Source organism: Heteronotia binoei, chromosome 5 (genome assembly GCF_032191835.1).
Source record: "Heteronotia binoei isolate CCM8104 ecotype False Entrance Well chromosome 5, APGP_CSIRO_Hbin_v1, whole genome shotgun sequence".
Lineage (NCBI taxonomy): Eukaryota > Metazoa > Chordata > Lepidosauria > Squamata > Gekkonidae > Heteronotia > Heteronotia binoei.
The window spans coordinates 15,943,193-15,966,367 of NC_083227.1; the positions used below are offsets into that span (position 1 = coordinate 15,943,193).

Here is a 23,175-nt window from a genome sequence, read left to right on the forward strand (position 1 = left end):
GCTAATAGCCACTGATGGACCTCTGCTCAGTATGTTCATCCAATCCCCTCTTGAAGCTGTCTAACCAATACGTTATCTATAAATATCTATCCTGAGTGCAGGCCACAAAACAGGCCCTATATAAGCTTACCAGCTTCATGTGCTAAAAAAAATCTCCGTGTCACCCTCTAAAAGAGTTAAAAAGTCACTATGCCCGTTTAAGACACAATGTGGTTTCCAAAGCTCCAATTCAGTATTGAAATCAATATGTTTTACAGTTACAGCAGCTCTTCGTTTTGGAAATGTCTAAATAATAAATGGAAAATTTCTATCTGAAGTTAAGGATTGGTTTCGTCTTGATGCATCTGTGATGCAATTCTAAGTAGAGTTATATTCTTTCAAGCCCACTGAATTCAGGGTACTTAGAAGGGTGAAACTATGCGTAGGATTGCACAGATAGGTATCAATTCGATAGATTCAGGTAGGTAGCCTTGTTGGTCTGAAGCAACAAAGTTTTGAGTCCAGTGGCACCTTTAAGACCAACCAAGATTCAGTCTGGGTATAAACTTTCATATGCATTCACACTTCTTCAAGAACACTTCTTCCAGTAGTCTTCCTTCAAGAAGCGGGCATGCACAGGAAAGCTTATACCCGGAATAAAACTTTGTTGGTCTTAAAGGAGCCACTGGACTCGCTCAAACTTTGCTCTGTATCAATTTTATTCATTTATTTTATTTAGTAGGCTTATATTCCGCCCTTTCCCTTAAACGGGCTCAGGGCGGATCACAACATACAGTAGTAACAATCAAAACCTACAATTCAGAGTTAAAGCAATACATTACAATTGAACAAATCACAACAGCAAAACGATAAAGTGAATCACAGGCAGGAAGGGGACATCGTACAGGATAAACGATTCTAGGCCCCAACTAAAATGATGGCAGCAATAGCAAGATGGCACTATAGTGAGACATGATGTCACTACAAGGGAGGACAACTGATGGAATAATAGCTGGGATAGGACACCCGCTGCCTCAACCAAAAGCCCAGCGGAATAGCTCCATCTTGCAGGCCCTACAAAATTGCAATAGCTCAGGTAGGGCCCAATTGAGAGCCAGTTTGGTGTAGTGGTTAAGAAGAAGAAGAAGAAGATATTGGATTTATATCCCGCCCTCCACTCCGAAGAGTCTCAGAGCGGCTCACAATCTCCTTTACCTTCCTCCCCCACAACAGACACCCTGTGAGGTGGGTGGGGCTGGAGAGGGCTCTCACAGCAGCTGCCTTTTCAAGGACAACCTCTGCCAGGGCTATGGCTGACCCAAGGCCATTCCAGCAGGTGCAAGTGGAGGAGTGGGGAATCAAACCCGGTTCTCCCAGATAAGAGTCCACGCACATAACCACTACACCAAACTGGCTCTCTTAAGTGTGCGGACTCTTATCTGGGAGAACTGGGTTTGATTCCCCACTCCTCCACTTGCACCTACTGGCATGGCCTTGGGTCAGCCATAGCTCTGGCAGAGGTTGTCCTTGAAAGGGCAGCTGCTGTGAGAGCCCTCTCCAGCCCCACCCACCTCACAGGGTTTCTGTTGTGGGGGAGGAAGGTAAAGGAGATTGTGAGACTCTGGGATTCAGAGTGGAAGGTGGGATATAAATCCAATATCTTCTTCTCCTCCATAGGAAGCTGATTCCACCAGGCCAGGCCAGGGCTGAAAAAGCCCTGGCCCTGGTCAAGGTAAGTTGGACGTCCTTTGGGCCAGGGGTGGTCAGAAGGTGTTGTGTAGCAGATCACAACGACCTCTGGGGTGTGTATGAGGAAAGGCGGTTACTCAGGTATGTTGGCCCCACCTGCTAGGGAATGCATAATAAACATGCATAGGATTGCAAAGGGAAACAGCAGATCTGAGTCAAGCCATTGCAACTGAAATACTCTCACCTGCCCTTCCGGTTTCTCATCCTCTTCCTGACTCAAGAGAAAGACTTCTGCCAGGGCCACCGCTTGGAAACTGGTCTCCGGCCCACATCCTCTGACCCAGCTTTCCATCTCCGGGGGCAGGACGGCCAGGAACTGCTCCAGGATCACCAGGTCCAGCATCTCCTTCTTGCTGTGCCTCTCTGGCTTCAGCCACTGGTGGCAAAGATCGTGGAGTTGGCTGCGAACTTCTCGGGGGCCCTCAGCCCTTTGATAGCAGAACTGCCTGAATCGCTGGCGCTGGACCTCTAAATTGGTGGTTTCTTCCCCCAGGATCTTCTGCACTGTCCTTTCCCAGAATTCCCCTCTGCTCCCAATGTCAATAGCATGAGGCCCTTGGACCCCTTCGGGGCCTGCTGCATTTCCGGCCATCTCTCCTTATGCCGAGGTGTTCTCCAACAGTACCCTAAGATAATCTTCCTTCCCAAGTCCAGAACTCACTTGACGGAGGTGGCTTAGGTCCTGAGAGGCCAAGACTTCATTCTGTGTGCAAATTTCTGCCAGGTGGTTGGTTTTTTTTTTTAAAAAAAAAACACCAAGTGATGTGGAAGGTTCCGGCAAGTGACCAATCCCCTTCCTACGGGAAAGAAAGCAAAATATTATTCATTTACAGGGCTTTTTTCATAGCAGGAACTCTTTTGCATATTAGGCCACACACCCCTGATGTAGCCAATCCTCCTGGAGCTTACAGTAGGCCCTGTAAGAAGAGGTGCGTGGCCTCATAGGCAAAGGAGTTCCTGCTACAAAGAAAGCCCTGCTTATTTAAAGCATTTTAATGCCATCTTTCCACGCAATCAGACTCTACAAGGTGTCAAGCATGAAAAAGTATCACAACATCTGAGCAATTAAAAGTACAGTTAGAATCATAAAATGTAATTCAAGTACATAGAGCAATTTCCTTTACTGGCATTATAAAACTGTATGGAAAAGAGCAGGATGAAAGAAAATCCTGAAATAAAGCATACACATGTATAAAAAACACATTCCGTCTTTCAGTTCCATTCTTAAAAAGTTATGAATTAAATAATTATAAAATAACTGAGTTTACCATAGTACTACGTGTAAGTAGAGCTGCCTGGAGGAACTTTGCCACAGTTTCAGTAACATCATCAGCAGTATTGTTTGGCAGAAAAAGCAATTTGTGTGAGTCAGGTAAATCTAAAATACTACCAAGAATTGGTGATAAAATGCTATGCCATACAGTGATGTAGTGACAGCATTCTAACAGCACGTGGGATACTGTCTTGATGGCACCCAATCTTTCCACCTAATCAGACTCTATAAGGTGTCAAACATGAAAAAAATATTAAAACATCTGCGCAATTAAAAGTACAGTTAAAATTATAAAATGTAATTCAAGTAAACACATAAACAACACTGTTCTTGAAGGTATGCCAGACCAAAACAAAAAAAGTCTTCGCCGGCTTGGGAAAGATACTGCTAGAGGGAGACAGATGAATCTCCCCGGTGAAGGAGTTCCAAAGTTTTGGTGCCACAACCAAGAAGGCTCTTTCTCAGGTTGCTACCTATCTAGCTTCAGATGGCAAGGGCAACTGACGCAAGGCCTCCAAAGATGACTGGTGTGTAGGGGTAGGTTCCTATGGAAGAGGAAGAAGAAGAGGAAGAGGAGGAAGAAGAAAAGATCGGATTTATACCCCACCCTTCACTCAGAGTCTCAGAGCAGCTTACAGTCTTCTGCCCTTCCTCTTCCCACAACAGACACCCTGTGAGGTAATTGGGGCTGAGAGAGCTCTCAGAGAACTGCTGTTGAAAGCACAGCTCTGAGAGAACTGTGACTGACCCAGGTCACCCCAGCAGCTGCACGTGGAGGAGATGGGAATCAAACCCTGTTCAACCAGATTAGAGAAAGCTCACTTAACCCCTACACCAAACTTGACACAAAGTGGGTGCAGGGAAAAATGTTCTTTGATTTGAAGCTCACTCAGTGCTATCCTAAGAACTCTTTCCTGGGAGTAAGACCCACTGAACAGACTTGAGTAGGATGCTAAGTAGACTTCTTCAAGATTGCTTTTACCGTCTAAGGCCTTTTTTTCTGCTCAAGTGCACTGGTGCAGAGTTGTTTTCTGTTGCCCCAGAAGGTCGGACTAGAACCAACAGGTTGAAAATTAAATCAAGGGTTTTTGGCTAAACATTAGGAAGAACTTCCTAACGGAGCTGTTCCTCAGTGCAACAGACTTCTGTGGAAGGTGGCGGGGTCTCTCTTCTTTGGAGGTTTTTAAACTAAGAAGAGCACTGCTGGGTCAGACCAGTGGTCCATCTAGTCCAGCATCCTGTCTCACACAGTGGCTAAGCATTTCCCCTGAAAGGCCAATCACAGGGCATAGAGACCAAGGCATACCCATGATGTTGCCTCCTGGCTCTGGGATTTCAGGGGCTTACAGCCTCCTTGAATGCCCAAACACCAAGATAACAGTGCCACTTTTATTTAGTTACAAAACTGTACATCTTGCCCAAAGAAAGTCACCAAGGTGATTATATCTCACAAGCCACTCTTCGTGAAGGGCAAAACCAGATGCGATCCTATTAGAAGATCAGTGAACAGGAATCCTTATGGGTTCTACCTCTCCCCTTTAAAAATTCAGCCTGGTTTGAATGAGGATCGCAGCATAAAAGAAAATTGGGGATGGTTTTAAACCCGTCTTCTATTTTTTTAGCCCAAAACAACCTTTCTGGGCTACTATTAGCCCTGTGAGAGGAACCCCAAGATTTCTCCTCTAACCATCTCCATGACCAAAGGAACATTTAATTTCTTTGTCTCTTTGAGAGAGAGCCAATTTAGTGTAGTGGTTAAGTGCGTGGACTCTTATCTGGGAGAACCAGGTTTGATTCCCCACTCCTCCACTTGCACCTGCTGGAATGGCCTTGGGTCAGCCATAGCTCTGGCAGAGGTTGTCCTTGAAAGAGCAGCTGCTGGGAGAGCCCTCTCAGCCCCACCCACCTCACAGGGTGTCTGTTGTGGGGGAGGAAGGGAAAGGAGATTGTGAGCTGCTCTGAGACTATGAGATTTGGAGTGGAGGGCGGGATATAAATCCAATATCTTCTTCTTCTTGTTTGTACCAAGAGATATTGACTCCATCATGATTTTAAGATACGTTTTTCCCAGTCAGTGTGAAAATATCTAGATTTAACCATTCCTGTATTACCTCTTTCAGCCATCTGGTTTGATTCTCTTACTCAAGAGCTCTGATCGAAAGGCACGTCTCCAGTCCTGTCTCTACAAATGGCCGTGTAGGTAATTTTTTTTCTTCTGATTTTCTTCCCTTAGCAGCTACAGGCCACAGCATCCCAATAGGCTGTTCATGGCCCTTTCTATGCATTTTCTGTTCAGGGATAACCACATAGTATTCTGCCACACACAAGCTGATAGAGACAGTAGTTCTATGTTCTATTTTAGCGCCGAGCACGCCTTTCTGCTCATCTTGGCATGGCTTCCCTGGCATCCCTTGCCTTGAAGAAGAAGACTGCAGATTTATACCCTGCCCTTCTCTCTGAATCAGAGACTCAGAGCAGCTTACAATCTCCTATATCTTCTCCCCCCACAACAGGCACCCTGTGAGGTGGGTGGGGCTGAGAGAACTCTCTCACAGCAGGTGCCCTTTCAAGTAAGAAGACGACGACATTGGATTTATATTCCGCCCTCCACTCAAGAGTCTCAGAGTGGCTCAAAATCTCCTTTATCTCCCTCCCCCACAACAGACACCCTGAGGCTGAGAGGGCTCTCACAGCAGCTGCCCTTTCAAGGACAACTCCTGCGATAGCTATGGCCAACCCAAGGCCATTCCAGCAGGCGCAAGAGGAGGAGTGGGGAATCAAACCTGGTTCTCCCAGGTAAGAGTCTGCACACTTAACCACTACACCGAACTGGCTCTCTTTAAGGGGCTACTACTAGACTCTTGCTCTTTTCTGTTGCTACAGACAAACAAAGCTACCCATCTTGATAAATAAATCTTTGCCAAGAAGGCCAGGGTGAATGGGGAACACGGGAGTGCTGTTTTTGAGTGTGTGGAGTGCAGCTTTGCCCTTCTCCACCCCCAGCCAAATTCATATGGCATGATTTGAAAACAGTGTCCCCAGGATTACTAGCTTAGGCCAGAATAAGTACAAATCCAGAGTGCCAAATAACATCTTATAATATCATTATATGCAGCGCTCATAAGAATTAAAACCCGCTATCTGGATCCAGATGAGCAGAGGTGGAATTCTAGCAGGCGCTCCTTTGCATATTAGGCCACACACCCCTGATGTAGACAATCTCCCAAGATTACAAAAAAGAGCCTTGTAAGCTTGGAGGATTGGCTACATCAGGGTGTGTGGCCTAATATGCAAAGGAGCTCCTGCTAGAATTCCACCCCTGCTGGAGAGTGAACCTGGAACCATACTACATATTTTGAATTATATGAACTGTTGAAATGTTTTAATTATTTTATTGTACTTTGATTTTAACACTCTGTTATTTTAACTGTTGTCGGTACAATGAGTACCCAGCTTGCTGGGGGGGAAGTGTAGATGACTGGGGAAGGCAATGGCAAATCACCCCGTCAAAAGTCTGCCGTGAAAACGTTGTGAAAGCAACGTCACCCCAGAGGTGGAAACGACTGGTGCTTGCACAGGGGACCTTTCCTTTCCTAGCTGCCCTGAGCCCATTAGGAGAGGGCGGGATATAAATGAATAAGATAAGCAAATAAATTTTGGGGAGGGACGGTGGCTCACTGGTAAAACATCTGCTTAGTAAGCAGAAGGTCCCAGGTTCAATCCCCGGCATCTCCAACTAAAAAGGGTCCAGGCAAATAGGCGTGAAAAACATCAGCTCAGGACCTTGGAGAGCCGCTGCCAGTCTGAGTAGACAATACTGACTTTGATGGACCAAGGGTCTGATTCAGTAGAAGACAGCTTCATATGTTCATATATGTACAAATAAGTAAGTTTTGTAGCGGGACTGCAAGAGTCCAGTAGAACCCTAAAGACTAACAAAATGTGTGGCAGAGGATGAGTCATTGCTCAGTTCTTCAAATCTGAAGAAAGACAAACATATCTGAAGAAGACAGTGGTGACTCACAAATTTTCTTAGTCTTATAGGCAGGGCTTTTTTTTTTGAACAGGAACACACAGGAATGCAGTTATGGCTGGATTGGTGTCAGGGGTGTGTGGCCTAATATGCAAATGAGTTCCGGCTGGGATTTTTTTCCCTCTATAAAAAAAGCCCTGCTGATAGGTGTTCCTGGACTCTTGCTCTTTTCTCCTGCTGCAGACGGACTTAACACAACTTCTCATCTCGATCTAGCAGAAAATGTGAGGGGTGACTCCCAAAAGTTCCCCCCCTGCCACGAATGTTGTTAAGTCTTTCAGGCCCTGCTGGGCCGCGATCACACACTAAATAACGCACTTTCCATCTACTTTCACCGCACTTTCCAACTGGATTTCATTGTCTGATCTGGCAAAATCCAGTTGGAAAGTGCATTATTTATTGCGTGTGACTGCAGCCTGGACTCTTGTTCACTAAAAAGCTTCTACCCAGCCACAAATGTTGGTAGTCTTTAAGGGATGATGGGACTTTTGCTCTTTTCTCCTGCTGCAGACAGACTAACGGGTGCTGCCCGTCTCAGGCTACCATCACACACACCAAACAACGCAGTTTCAATCCACTTCCAACTCACTTTCCAACTGGGTTTTGCCAGCTCACACAGTAAAATCCAGTTGGAAAATTTCTCGAAAGAGCATTATCTCTAACTTTGGTCACTGCCTTATAATTATTTTTCTCCTTGAAACATCTGTTGATGATTTAAATAAATGAAAATATATGTAACCTTTAGGTTATTTCAGCCAAAATTTATCATAACTACTTATTTGGAGTTAACTTCGGTTCGAGCCCTTATGTTCCCCCCCCCCTTTCTTTTTCTTAATTTTTGATATTATTTTAAATTTATGGTAGTGTATGTTATTGAGAGCCAGTTTGGTGTTGTGGTTAAGTGTGCGGACTCTTATCTGGATGAACCGGGTTTGATTCGCCACTCCTCCACTTGCAGCTGTTGGAATGGCCTTGGGTCAGCCACAGCTCTGGCAGACATTGTCCTTAAAAAGGCAGCTGCTGTGAGAGCCCTCTCAGCCCCACCCACCTCACAGGGTGTGTTGTGGGGGATGAAGGTAAAGGAGATTGTGAGCCGCTCTGAGACTCTTCGGAGTGGAGGGCGGGATATAAATCCAATATCTTCTTCTTCATCATTGGACTACTCTTACTGTACTCTCATTTTTTTGCATGTCTTGTACATGTTCTTTATGGTTTTTCAATAAAGTTTGAAAAAAAAATTAAGAAAGAAAGAAAGAAAGAGTGCAGTATTTGGTGTGTGTGATTGCAGCCTCGATCTAGCCCTAGAGGTTGCAGAAAAACTCCAGATCTGTCAAAGCAACGTGGCGACGGAGGGAGGGGGGCGGGGAAGAGAAACAATAGCTTTGTCTTTTCATCCCGCTCAGATCATTAAATACCTCCGCGCTTTTGACTATTTTTAAAAAGATCCCCATCTGCTCTTGACAGATTTGACAGACCGTGTGTTGTTGGTGGTGGTGCTGGGGCGGGGGGTGTGGGTGGGTGCGTTAAAGCGCACCAAGAACTGCTCAATGACATTTCCACCGAGTTAGGTCAATTGCAAAGGGTGGGGTGGGGGGTCTCTGTGCCCCCCACCCATTTGCCTGCCTTGCCTTGCCCCCTCCCCCTCTTGCACAGGCCCCCAACCCCTTTTCCAACTCACCAGACCGCGCCTGGTCGGCTGATGCTGCAAGGAGGAAAGTCAAAGGTCGCTTTCCCACGGAAGGAGCGGGGGGGGGGAGGAAAGGGACAGGAAGTGACCTCCCCCTTCCTTGCTTCCTAGAGGCCTTGCTAGGAAGTTGCAACTCTCTCCCTTTTAACCCTTCATAGGATTCTCTTTGGAAGGCAGCATTGCTGTCTGGGGAAGGAGCGCGTGGAATAGGTTAGAGCCAGTTTGGTATAGCGGTTAAGTGTGCGGACTCTTCCCTGGGGGAACTGGGTTTGATATTCCCCACTCCTCCGCTTGCAGCTGCTGGCATTGCCTTGGAAGCTCTTCTAGGAGTTGTCCTTGAAAAGGGCAGCTGCTTGTAAGAGCCTCTCTCAGCCCCACCTACCTCACCGGGGGTGGGGGAGGTAAAGGAAGAATTATGTAAGGCACTCTGAGATTCTCAGAGTATAGGGCGGGATATAGATCCAATATCTTATTATTATTATTATTTCAGCGAAGGCGGCTTCTCTTCCTCCTTAAGAATTATGGGAAATATTTTATTTATTTGCATTTATTATTATTTTGCTTTGCACGCTGCCCCTGAGCGTGACTCTTGCTGCAAAGCATCGCCGTCAGATGAAGTCCGCAGGCCTACGAAAGCTTGCATTCTGAACGAAGTAGGAGCCCGGGATCGCCTTTCAAACCAACGAAGTTTTATTCAGAAGGTAAGCTTTCGTGTGCATGCAGACTTGGTTGGCCTGAATGGTGCTACTACTGGACTCCTACTTTGTCCCAAATAAGAGTTTTTTCAGGGCATTTTCACACAAGCTGAATAATGCAATTGCAGTCCGCTCCAGCGACTGTTTGCGAGCAAGTGGATTTTGCTGTGTCTGTGTGCAATGGCCAAGTCCGGTTGCAGAGTGACTTAAAATTTGATTGAAAGTGTGTTATTTACCAAGTGTGAAATAGGCTTTAGTGAAGGCTGCTCCTCCTCAAGCCCGCAGAGCAGCCGCATCGTGGGAAACTTTCCTTCCAAGTGAGTTATTTGGAGAGATGCTTTGAGATCTCGGGAGGGAGGGAGGCTGGGGTCATTCTTGGGCACGGTCGTCATAGGGTTGCCAACTCCCGGATGGCAGATCTCTGAACATGGGCAGGGGTGGGGAGTTTGTATTACGGGAAATGCGAATTTAGGGGACTGGAAACTGAAATGGGAGCAGTGTCCTAGAGCCAGGCTTCATTTTGAGCAGGAGCTCACAAGGGTGGCGCTCCAGAACCTCTAAATCACGGGTGGCCAAACTGTGGCTCAAAAGCCACATGTGACTCTTTCACACATATTGTGTGGCTCTTGAACCCCTACCACCCTGTGGGTTGACTTGGAGAAGGCCTTTGTCCCTTTAAATCACTTTTCCAAGCTGCCAGCTGGCAGCTTGAAGAATGTATTTAAAGTTAAGGTTGCTTTCTTTCCACCTCTCCCTCCCTTGTCCCATCTATTTGGTTTCCTTCCCCCTCTTCCTGTTTTGTGGCTCTCAAACATCTGATGTTCATGTCTTGTGGCTCTTAGAAATCTGACATTCATGTCTTGCGGCTCTCAGACATCTGATATTTATTCTATGTGGCTGTTGTTAAGCGAGTTTGGCCACCCCTGGTCTAAATTTTATTGTGCTCTTTCTACCCACCCACCCACCAAAAAAAATTGCCTCTGGGCTCCATTGTTCAAACCCCCTGTGCGAATTCTGCTGAACTCTTAAGATTTGATAAACTTTCTAATATTTTTTTCCTCACAAAAAAATGCGACAATAACCAAAAAATCTAAAGCAGACATATGGAAATCTTCCTCATGCCACTATAGCCATATAGGGAGAATAATCGAAAAAGTATGATGGGAATAAGGTTTTATTATGACATTTCTAACACAAGAAGCATTTTAAGGTAGAGGCTGAGCTGATAGAATTTAGTACACCTTCTGGTGATGTCAAGGGCGTGTGGCGTATGCAAATAGGTCGTACTAATGATCTCTGGCACCTCTTTTTCCATGAAATGTCCCCTGTAGCTGTAGGAAAGAACAAGGGTCCAACAGAGCCTTAAAAACTAACAAAATTTGTGGCAAGGTTTGGACTTCCCTAGGAAGAGCCCCGTGGCGCAGAGTGGTAAAGCTTCAGTACTGCAGTCGGAGCCCTCTGCTCATGACCTGAGTTCGATCCCAGCGGAAGCTGGTTCAGGTAATCGGCTCCAGGTCGACTCAGCCTTCCATCATTCCGAGGTCGGTAAAATGAGTACCCAGCCTGCTGGGGAAGGCAATGGCAAACCACCCTGTAAAAAGTCTGCCGTGAAAACGTTGTGAAAGCAACGTCACCGCAGTCGGAAATGACTGGTGCTTTACCTTTACCTTGGACTTCTCTTGGTCACTGCTCCCTTCTTCATTGACTCAGGACTTCCGGTTGGCAGGAGGAGGCACACAATGCAGTTGGAGCTGCTCTGCAAATTTCCAGGGATTTCACATCCTGGAGTTGGCAACCTTGTGCATTTGGCAGAGTTGGTTGTCTCCTCTGGCTCCTCCTTATGCCAGCAACACTTGGGTGGGCATATCTCCTGGGCTTGGGCTTGTTCCCACAGCAGGCTGGACTCTGGAAAAGGGTCCTTCTGTCAGGGTGAGTTCAAATAGGGGGCCAAGAGGAAACTCTGGCTCTTCTCTGGATGAAAGACTTGTTACCTCTGCCCTGCTTCTTGAAAGGGAAAGTGGTTCTGGGAATACTGTTTACTTAGGTTGGTTCCCCCTGAAAGAAGAAGGCCCTGGAGCCTTCTGGTGTCTTCATACTCTTAGCTCTGAGGAAGGAATTCCCACAGTGTCACAGGTGCAGGACCTCACATCAGATGCCTAGAGGAGCATTTCTGCACCTCAGCATTCTTGAGCCAAATCACAGCCTGTATTCCTTTCTCTTCCAATCTCAACTGCCGCTTCTTTCCACAGGGCTGTTTTTGTAGCAGGAACGCCTTTGCATATTAGTCCACACACTCCTGACGCACACAGAGAGCTACACAAAGAAGCAGATTCTAGACCTGGTGATCCTGGAGCAGTTCCTGACTATTCTGCCCCAGGAAATGCAGTGCTGGGGCAGAGGGTGCGGGCCGGAGACCAGTTCCCAGGCGGTGGCCCTGGCTGAAGGTTTCCTCCTGAGTCAGGCAGAGGAGAAGAGGCAGGCAGAACAGGTGAGGGGATTCCTTCCAGGTATGTCGAAGCAATGATATCTGGCTTTATCCTAAAGCTTCCCTGCCAGACATCTGTCTGAGTGTTAATTATCTAAATGTGAGATTTCATGGCCTCCTTCAGCAGCCTCTTCTAGAGAATTTCTTATCCCTCCAAACAACTCAGCTGGGCTGCTGATGGAAGGGGGCGGAGTCTGGGAGTGGGGCAGGATCCATTCCTTAGCCTCTTTTCCATTCCCTCTCCCTGCTGCTGTTTCAGATGTGGGCATCATCCATGAAGAAAGAAGCAACATTCCCTGAGGCGGAAAGAGCATCCTTGGAGCCAGGGCAGAGGGCGCAAGCCCAGGAATGTGCCCCAAATGCCCTTTGCTGTGGTAAGGTCTCTATGCGCCTGAATGTGTTTGAGGCATTGCCATGAGTTTGATGGGTAGAGAGCTCAGGTCAGGAAAAGAATTAAATACGTCTTCACACAGCACAGAGTTCATTTGTGGCACTCACTGTCCATTAACTGTGATGTGCTTTGAAGAGAAATTTGACTAATTCATTGAAGGCAATTCCTCCCCTTAATTAGAATATTCATACCTCACCTTCCTTCCATAAGAGGAACTTGCCTCTGGGCTCCTTTATCTTCTTCCCCTGTGAGGTAGATGGGGCTGAGAGAGCTCTCCCAGAAGCTGCCCTTTCAAGGCCAACTCTGCAAGAGCTGTGACTGACCCAAGGCCATTCCAGCAGCTGCAAGTGGAGGAGTGGGGAATCAAACCCGGTTCTCCTAGAAAAGAGTCTACGCACTTAACCACTCCATCAAGCTGGCTCCCTGTTAATGACCCTCTCCTCACCTAGAGGGGTGGATAGAATCTTAAGAGCTGGAACAGACCTCCAGGATCATCTAGTCCAACCTTCTGCACAGTGCAGGATATTCACAAATACCTCCCCTGCATTCACACCCACTACCTCTGTTCCATGCACAAAAGATGGCAAAACCCCTCCATCAAAACAGGATCCCTGGCCAAACTGGGCTGGAGAAAAATTGCTGCCTGACTCTAGCAGGGTGATGAGCATTCGCCTGGATGTAAGAAAGGGCCATGAGATCTAAGCACTGATGCAACCCTTCCTGCCCTCCTTCTAAAGATCTGCCTAATTCACAGGATCCTCATTGCTGTCTGATGGCCTCTGTTTAAAAGTCTCCAAGGAAGGAGAGCCCACCACCTCCCGAGGAAGCCTGTTCCACTGAGGAGCCGCTCTGTCAGGAAGTTCTTCATAATGTTGAGCCAGAAACTCTTTTGATTTAATTTCAAACCATTGGTCCTGGTCCTACCTTCTGGGGCCACAGAAAACAATTCCACACCCTCCTCTATATGACAGCCCTTCAAGTACCTGAAGATGGTGATCATAGCACCCCTCAGTCATCTCCTCTCCTGGCTAAACATGCCCAGCTCCTTCACCCGTTCTTCGTAGGACTTGGTCTCCAGACCACTCACCATCATTGTGGCCCTCCTCTGGACATGTTTCAACTTGTCTATATCCTTCTTAAATTGTGGTGCCCAAAACTGAACACAGTACTCTAGATGAGGTTTCACCCAAGCATAAGAACATAAGAGAAGCCATGTTGGATCAGGCCAGTGGCCCACCCAGTCCAACACTCTGTGTCACACAGTGGCCAATATATGTGTGTGTGTATGTGTATATATATAAATATATATATATATACACACACACATATACACACACACGCGTGTGTGTGTGTGTATGTATATATATACTTCTGCTCCATATTTTTATCCAATCCCCTCTTAAAGCTGGCTATGCTTGTAGCTGCCACCACCTCCTGTGACAGTGAATTCCACATGTTACTTCCTTTTATCCGTTCTAACCTGACTGCTCAGCAATTTGTGGTGCGGTGACCAGAATAGTACACAGTATTCCAAATGAGACCGCACCATCGATTTATACAGGGGCATTATAATACTGGCTGATTTGTTTTCAGTTCTCTTCCTAATAATTCCCAGCATGGCATTGGCCTTTTTTATTGCAATCGCACACTGTCTTGACATTTTCAGTGAGTTATCTACCATGACCCTAAGATCTCTCTCTTAGTCAGTCTCTGCCAGTTCACACCTCATCAGCTTGTATTTGTAGCTGGGATTCTTGGCCCCAATGTGCATTACTTTGCACTTGGCCACGTTGACGCCCACTCACCCAGCCTCAATAGATCCCTTTGGAGTGCTTCACAATCCTCTCTGGTTCTCACCACTTTGAACAATTTAGTATCATCTGCAAACTTGGCCACTTCACTGCTTACTCCCAACTCCAGATCATTAATAAACAAGTTAAAGAGCATGGGACCCAGTACCGAGCCCTGCGGCACCCCACTGCTTACCATCCTCCACTGTGAAGACTGCTCATTTATACTCATTCTCTGCTTCCTATTAATTAGCCAGTTTTTGATCCACAAGAGGACCTGTCCTTTTACTCCATGACTCTCGAGCTTAATAAGGAGCCTTTGATGAGGAATTTTATCCAAGGCTTTCTGGAAGTCAAGGTAAACAACATCTATTGGGTCCCCTTTGTTCACATGTTTGTTCACCCCCTCAAAGAACTGTAACAGGTTAGTGAGGCAAGATCTTCCCTTACAGAACCCATGCTGAGTATTCCTCAATAACTCGTGTTCATCAATGTGCCTACTCATTCTGTCCTTGATAATGCTTTCTACCAACTTTCCTGGTATTGAAGTCAGACTGACTGGCCTGTAATTTCCCGGATCTCCTCTGGAACCCCTTTTAAAGATGGGGGTGACATTTGCTACCTTCCAGTCCTCAGGAATGGAGGCAGATTTCAATGAAAGATTACAGATTTTTGTCAGGAGATCCATAAGTTCACCTTTGAGTTCTTTCAGAACTCTTGGATGTATGCCATCCGGACCTGGTGACTTATTAGTTTCTAATTCGTCAATCAGTTGTAGGACCTCCTCTCTTGTCACTTCAATCTGACTCAGGTCTTTCAACACCCCTTCCAAAATTAGTGGTTCTGGAGCGGGCAAACACTTCTCATCTTCCACAGTGAAGATGGAGGCAAAAAATGCATTCAGCTTCTCAGCCATTTCCCTATCCTTGTTCAGTAATCCTTTTACCCCTTGGTTGTCCAAGGGCCCCACTGCCTCCCTGGCTGGTTTCCTACTTCTAATATATTTGAAGAAATTTTTATTGTTGGTTTTTATGTTTTTGCAATATGCTCCTCATAGTCCCTTTTTGCCTGCCTGATCACAGTCTTGCATTTGATTTGCCACAGCCTTTGTTCCCTTTTATTAATCTCACTTGGACTAGCTTTCCACCACTTAAAGGAGTCCTTCTTACCTTTTACAGCTTCCATTACTTTGTTAACCATGCAGGCCTTTTCTTATACCTGTTTGTGCCTTTCCTAACTTGTGGTATATATTTTATCTGAGCTTCTAGGATTGTAGTTTTAAATAGCCTCTAAGCTTCCCCAAGGGTTTTGACTGTATTTACTTTTCCTTTCAGTTTCCTCTTCACCTGCCTCATCTCAGAGAATTTTCCCCTTTTAAAGTTAAACGTGGTCGTGCTGGTCTTTTGGGGCAACTCTCTATTTATACAAATGGTGAAATCAATAAGAACATAAGAGAAGCCATGTTGGAACAGGCCAGTGGCCCATCCAGCCCAACACTCTGTGTCACACAGTGGCCAAAAAACCCAAGTGCCATCAGGAGGTCCACCAGAGGGGCCAAAACTCCAGAAGCCCTCCCACTGTTGTCCCCCCCCCCCAAGCACCAAGAATACAGAGCATCCCTGCCCCAGACATAAGAACATAAGAGAAGCCATGTTGGAACAGGCCAGTGGCCCATCCAGTCCAACGTTATGGTCACTGCTCCCAAGCGGTGCGATCACGTTTACATCTCTCACCAAGTATTGGGCATTACTTAGGACCAAATCCAGGATCGCCCCACCCCTGGTAGGTTCTGAGACCATCTGCTGCATAGCACAGTCATTGAGAGCATCAAGAAATTCAATCTCTTTCTCTCGACCTGATCACATATTGACCCAATCAATCTGCGGGTAGTTAAAATCACCTATTACGACACAAAGCAGAGTAAAGAGAAACCATTGCTGCTTACAGACATGCGGTTAAAGCCACCCTGGGAACAGCAAGCAGGTGGATCTAAAAAGCACGTCTACTTGTGCACATCTGCCTGCTGTCCCCGTCCCACTCCTGAGTCTTCCTTGACTTACCAGGAGCCGGCTTGAAAAGTGGTGCCTTTTCTCTGGGGCGCCTCCAAAGCACCTCCCTGGCCATCTGGATAGCCAGGAAGCACCCAGAGAGTGCCAGGGGAGCTGCGGACAGGGTGCATGAGCACTCCAGATGCTCCCCAGGGCGCCTGCAGCTCATCCCTCTTTTGCAGGCTGTTGGGATGTTTTCTGACCAGCTCACTTCTGGGTCAGCTTGATGTCGCCCTGAGCCAGCTGTCTGTTAGCGGCCTCTGATTCTGTAGATACAGCCCAAAATTGCATTGGCCTTTTAAGCCACTGTATCGCACTTCTAGCTCATGTTCAGTCTCTGGTCCACTAAGACGTCTAGATCCTTCTCACACAAACTACTACAATGACAAGTCTCCCCCATCCTATAATTTTGCATTTGATTTTTCTACCTAAATGCAGAACTCTACATTTATCTCTGTTGAAGTTAATTTCCTTTGTTTTAGCCCAGTTTTCCAACCTGTCATCCTGTATACTGACTTTGTCTTCTACTGTATTTGCTACCCCCCCCCCCAATTAGGATCAACTGCAAAGTTAATAAGCATTCCCTCTATCCCTTCATCCAAATCATTTATAAAGATGTTGAACAAAACAAGTCCCAGGACAGATCCTTGAGGCACTCCGCTTATCACTCCTCTCCAAGAGGATGAGGAACCATTCACAAGCACTCTTCCGGTCGACAGGATCAGGTAACAGGATCCAAACCACATTTTACCAACTTGTTAACAAGGATAGTATGTGGAACCTTATCAAAAGCCTTACTGAAATCAAGATATGGGAGGGACGGTGGCTCAGTGGTAGAGCATCTGTTTGGTAAGCAGAAGGTCCCAGGTTCAATCTCTGGCATCTCCAACTAAAAAGAGTCCAGGCAAGTAGGCATGAAAAACCTCAGCTGAGACCCTGGAGAGCCAATGCCAGTCTGAGTAGACAATACTAACTTTCCCAAAACTATCTATCTCAAAATATAATATTAAGAAGGCATATAATATTAATGGATATTTGGGATATAATATTAAGAAGGCACCTGATATTTTCCTGTTGGATTACAAATGGAAAAATTTCAAAAGCAAGATAGAACAATAATTTGGTATATGCCTTCAGCTGCACAGACATTATATGCGCAAATGTGGAAATAAGGCAAAATACCAGAAGTATGGGAATGGACTCTGAAAGTCATGCATTGGAGTGAAATGGACAAGCTTACAAGAATCTTAAAAGAACAAGATTTAGAGAAATTTAAAAACGACTGGGGAAAGTTTCAAAAATACATTGAAAAACAATGGAACGTTAAAGGACATTTGGTGATCTTTGACAATGGTTAATTTTTAAAGAAATATATGGATTACAGTTTAAAAATATGATTATTGGATTATAACCTTTTCTTTTTTTCCCCCCTAATGATTAAGAAGAAATACCATGAAGATGGATTATAATCATAACCTTTGGGTTTTTCGGAGAAAGATTCTTTAATAGATAGAGTTTATTACCTTATAACAAGTTAGATTAAATAGTAATACGGGGACGTTTGCTAAGGGGGGCATGCACTGCTGGGGTCACAAAAGGGGGGTGGTGGAGAAAATGTTATATATGTGTACTAACATTTAATGACAAATGATGACAAGTTATCACAATATATTACATTACAATAAATTGTTTTAAACCGACAATACTGACTTTGATGGACCCAGGGTCTGGTTCAGTATAAGGCAGCTTCATAAACTATGTCTACAGCGTTCTCCTGATCCAGTAAGTAGGGTATGAGTAAGCAAAGACCCTTTCTTCCTCCTTTCTCTCAGGAAGTGAAGAGATGTTGTTACCAAGAAGTGAAGAGATGCTGTTACCAGGAAGTGAAGAGATGCTGCTGAGCCGTCATCTTTTCAGAGATGTGGAAACGCCTGCTGCACTTCCTGTCCAGGTAGGAGAGATGAGCAGGGGACAGCCTGGGTCCCTCCTCCTTTCTCAGGGGGGGCTTTTGCTCCTGTAGAATCTCCAAGGGGTGTGGACAAGAGAGCCTCTTTATGCCATTCCCTTTACCTTTCATCCTGTACCTTCACAGACTACGCCCTTCCAATGTCCAATCTCTGCCTGTTGTGATCTTTGATGAGATCTGCTTTTTCTTTCAGTGTCCCTTTTCCTTTGAGGAGGTGTCCATCTATTTCACCGAGGCAGAGTGGGCCCTGCTGGATCCAGGGCAAAGAGCTCTCTACAGGGAAGTCATGCTGGAGAACTATGGGAATGTGGTCTTTCTGGGTAAGGATCTTTCATAGGTGCCAAAGGCTTTGCCATTTAGATGGAATACAGATCACATGAACACATGAAGCTGCCTTATACTGAATCAGGCCTTTGGTCCATCAAAGTCAGTATTGTCTTCTCAGGCTGGCAGCGGCTCTCCAGGGTCTCAAGCTGAGGTTTTTCACACCTATTTGCCTGGACCCTTTTTTGGAGATGCCAGGGATTGAACCTGGGACCTTCTGCTTCCCAAGCAGATGCTCTACCACTGAGCCACCGTCCCCCTGGGAGACACTGCAGTGGCTGGTCTCTTTTTCCATGGTCAGGGACAGAGAGTTGCGATGGGAGAGAGGGTCTTGCCACATTACGCATTGGCAGGGCTTTTTTGGTAGCAGGAACTCCACAACCCACTGATGTAGCCAATCCTCCAAGAGCTCTTACAGGGCTCTTCTTACAGGGCCTACTGTAAGCTCCAGGGGGATTGGCTGCATCAGGGGTGTGTGGCCTAATATGCAAAGGAGTTCCTGCTACAAAAAAAGCCCTGCCCTGTGTCCCGCATGGGGCAGTCTTCTCCCTGATGTTATTTAACATCTGCATGACCTTTTGCTCAGCTGGTCCAGGCATTTGGGCTGCGTTGCCATCAGTATGCTTTTGACACCCAGCTGTATATGTTGATGAATGGACAGACTTCACCCCAGAGGTTCTAGTTAGAGCGTTACAGGCCATGGGTGGCTCTTTGCATCAGAGTTGACTGAAGCTTGAATCTGTCAAAGATGGAGGTCCTGTGCCTGAGCCATGGGGGAATGGGGTTGGTTATCCATCTCCCAGTCCTTGATTGGGATGTCGTTGGAGCCAGTTTGGTGTAGTGGTTAAGTGTGCAGACTCTTATCTGGGAGAACCAGGTTTGATTCCCCACTCCTCCACTTGCACCTGCTAGCATGGCCTTGGGTCAGCCACAGCTCTGGCAGAGGTTGACCTTGAAAGGGCAGCTGCTGTGAGAGCCCTCTCCAGCCCCACCCACCTCACAGGGTGTCTGTTGTGGGGGAGGAAGGGAAAGGAGATTGTAGGCCGCTCTGAGCCTCTGTCCTTGAAAGGGCAGCTGCTGTGAGAGCCCTCTCAGCCCCACTCACCTCCCAATCCCCCTCCCTCCTGGTTACACAGCTGAATACAGGTTCTCACGACTAACCTAGAGTCTGGCCTTGAAATTGCAAATCACGAACCTCTGCAGGTCAGAACAGGACACTTAACAATCATTGTTACCCTTGGGGGAACTAGGATGCTTTGCCTCACAGATCCCTCCCCCTTATTCTGGTGGGGATTCTGGACTTTGAAGAATAGTGCCATCTTGCTAGAAGAATTTTTACTCTTGAATTTCTTTCCTTCCCATTTAAGAATGATCATTCTCTCACTGTGTGTGTGTCTCTCTTTTCCTCTGAAACAAGCCTGGAGTATAAGAGAGACCTTGGTGGAGATAGGCAACGATCTTGCATCCAAAGAAAGACTGGAGAGTTTCTCAAGAGGATCCCAAGAGCATATTTCCTTCCCATATGAGTTGGCTGAGAGTGAGTATTCTTCACAGTTATGTCAAGAGAACAGGTGAGGAATAGCCACGGGGCATTTCTGATTCATACCTGAGCAATATTTGGTCTGGTACAATCCTACAGCCCACTGGGTAAGCAAGAAGGGAGGCCTTCTTGGGGGCCTGTAAGCTGCAGACTCAGAAACCCCTACCGGGCAAGAGCTCAGCTGTGGCTCTTGGGGAGGTAATGAGATATTCTTAAATTCTAGCTCAGAGGTGTCAAACGTGCAGCCCGCAGGATGTATCTGGCCCCCGGAGGGCTCTTATTAAGCCCATGAGCAATTCCTTCTCCCTCTCTCTTGCTTTCTTCTGCATCACAGTTTGCTTTGCTAAGATTGCTCAATTGCAGAGGAGCCACAGAGCAAAGCCTCTATTTTCTCCGTTGGCTGAGTCTCCTCCCATGGGGAGGAAGCAGTGGGAGGGACAGCTTGCTTTGCCAGGCTCTCTCAAATGCACAGCAAAACGACTGAGCCATGTCTCTCTTCCTTCTACTGGCTGAGGCTCCTCCTCCTCCTCATTCCATGAGGACAGAAGGAAAGAGCGAGAGCTTCCTTTCCCCAGTTCCATCAATCACAGGGGGAAAGACAAAGAAAGCACCTTTAAGACCAATGATGTTTTATTCAAGGCATGAGATTTTTGCTTTGCTACAGAGAAAGAGAGAGAGAGAAAGTTGCCTCATTATGCCAGGGCTGTCTTGGGTGCAATTGGGTTTGCCACTCTCCCTTTTCATGCCTTCATGATCCAGTCTTCTTCTCAGTAAGAAAGCAATGTGAACTATTTAGATGAGAAGTAACAACATTTATGTCAGATATGGCTCTCATAACAAATAAGTTCGACAGTCCTGTATTCTGGGAAAAGGTGAAGGTTGGTTAAGATCAGGCAAGCTGGATGAGGCCAATGGGCTATCAGTACTTTACTTCTGCAGTCCCATAGATGCCTTTGGATCTTACCAGCTCTTCCAGGTGCTAACAGTATCTCTTGCTTTATTCCAGCAGACAATGATCAGAGGAATGACGAGGGGGAGGAACTTCATCAGCAAATGCTCGATGGAGGTAGAAATGAAGACTTGATAGAAAACTTCAAGAATCAAGGCAAAACTAAGAAAAAGAAAAGCAGCCATATGGTTGAGAAGAGAGATCGAAAAAAGCATAATGTGCATTTTCCAAAGCACAGGATAATAAAAAGGAGTAAATCCGTTCAGTTTGGAAAGTGTATTAGAAACAGATTAAAGCACCTTGTGCACCAAAAAATATACAGAAGGAAGAAACCTTTTGAATGCTCAGATTGTGGAAGAAGATTCAGTCAGAGTGGAACTCTTCAACGGCATCAGTGGACCCACACTGGGGAGAAACCTTTTGAATGCTCAGAATGTGGAAAGCGATTCCGTCAAAATGGCGCTCTTCAATGCCATCAAAGAACTCACACAGGGGAGAAACCTTTTGAATGCTTTGAGTGTGGAAAGCGATTCCGTCAGAATGGCACTCTTCAATGCCATCAAAGAACCCACACAGAGGAGAAACCTTTTGAATGTTTTGAGTGTGGAAAGAGTTTTAGTGTGAATAGCAGTCTTCAAAAGCATCAGAGATCCCACAAAGGGTTGAAACCTTTCAAATGCTCAGAGTGTGGAAAGAGATTCAGTCAGAGTAGCCATCTTCAGGTGCATCAGAGAACTCACACAGGAGAAAAACCTTTTGAATGCTCAGAGTGTGGAAAGAAATTCAACAGAAGTGGCACTCTTCAACGGCATCAGAGAATTCACACAGGGGAGAAACCTTTTGAGTGCTCAGAGTGTGGAAAGAGATTCCGTCAGAGTGGCACTCTTCAGCGGCATCAGAGAACCCACACAGGGGAGAAACCATTTGAATGCTCAGAGTGTGGGAAAAGATTCAGTCGGAGCAGCATTCTTCGGCAGCATCAGAGAATTCACACAGTGAAGAAACCTTTTGAATGCTAAAAGTGTGGAGAGAAATTCAGGTTCAGTAACATTCTTCAAAAGCAGCTGACAACCCAGACAGGAGAGAAACCTTTTGAATGCTCAGAGTGTGGAACAGATTTAGCGAGAATGGTAGTCTTAAGCGGCATCAGAGACCCACACAGGGGAGAAACCATTTGAATGCTTAGAGTGTGGGGAAAAATTCAGTAGGAGTGGCCATCTTCAATGGCATCGGAGATCCCACACAATGGAGAAAATGCTGGAATGTTGAGAGCATGGAAATAGATGTGGGTTGAGTGGCAGTCTTCAATAGCATCTGACAACACACACAAGGGAGAAACCACTTGACGGCTTTGAGTGTTGAAAAAAAAATTCATTGGCAGTGGCCATCTTAAACAGCATCAGAGAACCCACACAGAGGAGAAACCCTTTGTATGCGCAGTGTGTGGAAAGAGGTTCAGTCCGAGTGACCATCTTTAACAGGACCCAAGAACTCACATGAAAGAAAACGTTTGAGTACGCAGAATGTGAAAGGACATTGAGTTACAACAGCAGTCTTCAACAGGGCTAGAGAACCCTCACAGAGGAAAAACCTTTTGAATGCCAACTGTAATAGAATTTGTGTCAACATAATATTCTTCTATAACATCTAAAAACTCATATGAGATACCTTGTAAGTGCTTAGCCCGTGAGAAGAGTTTTACTTTTATTTCTCACCAAAAGACAACAACAGACCCTATAAAGCATTGACACGGTATACACTCTTGTAGGAAGCTTAAATCTACACAGAAATCTGATCCCAACCAGGAAGAAATGTTTAAACTGCTTAGATAGGAGTTTTAGCCATATCTGAAGCCCTCGAATAGATCTCGCAGGGAAGAAGGAAAGGATGGGCTCTACTGGTTGAAGGAGATTCAGAATCAGCGCATGTCTCCTTTAACCTGCAGGAGTCTGCAGAATGGAGGAACCTCATAAATACTCATTTTATGGCAAAAGCCTGAGGCACAGATCCAAATTCATGTTCTTCAAAGATTCCATAGAAAGGTGAAATGTTCCTGTAGCAGGTTCTGATGATGGTCTTCCTCTGACACTCAGGCTTTAGAGGTTCAGAATGTTTCAGAAAGTAGATACACAAAGGAGGGTGTTTATAGTGAGTACCCAGCTTGCTGGAGGGAAAGTGTAGATGGCTGGGGAAGGCAATGGAAAACCACCCCGTAAAAAGTCTGCCGTGAAAACGTTGTGAAAGCAATGTCACCCCTGAGTTGAAA

At 46.0% G+C, this 23,175-nt stretch overlaps 2 protein-coding genes across 2 annotated transcripts in view; one reads left to right on the forward strand and one right to left on the reverse strand.

Annotated features, from left to right (window-relative positions):
• Positions 1 to 8,768, reverse strand: part of LOC132571749 (zinc finger protein 850-like) — a 77,213-nt gene extending 68,445 nt beyond the window's left edge. Inside the window, exons 1-2 of the mRNA XM_060238544.1 lie at positions 8,713 to 8,768; positions 1,913 to 2,525 (exon numbers count right to left, since the gene is read on the reverse strand). Coding sequence (XP_060094527.1) covers positions 1,913 to 2,320 — 408 coding nt within the window. The 5' untranslated portion in view covers positions 2,321 to 2,525; positions 8,713 to 8,768. The remainder of the gene's footprint in view (positions 1 to 1,912; positions 2,526 to 8,712) is intronic.
• Positions 8,769 to 12,175: 3,407 nt separating this feature from the next.
• LOC132571750 (zinc finger protein 3-like) lies at positions 12,176 to 21,928 on the forward strand. Its single transcript, XM_060238545.1, has 6 exons — positions 12,176 to 12,275; positions 17,963 to 18,081; positions 18,290 to 18,416; positions 19,838 to 19,957; positions 20,970 to 21,065; positions 21,846 to 21,928. The coding sequence occupies exons 1-6, from the start codon at positions 12,176 to 12,178 to the stop codon at positions 21,926 to 21,928; spliced, it is 645 nt and encodes a 214-aa protein (XP_060094528.1).
• The last annotated feature ends 1,247 nt before the right edge of the window (positions 21,929 to 23,175 follow it).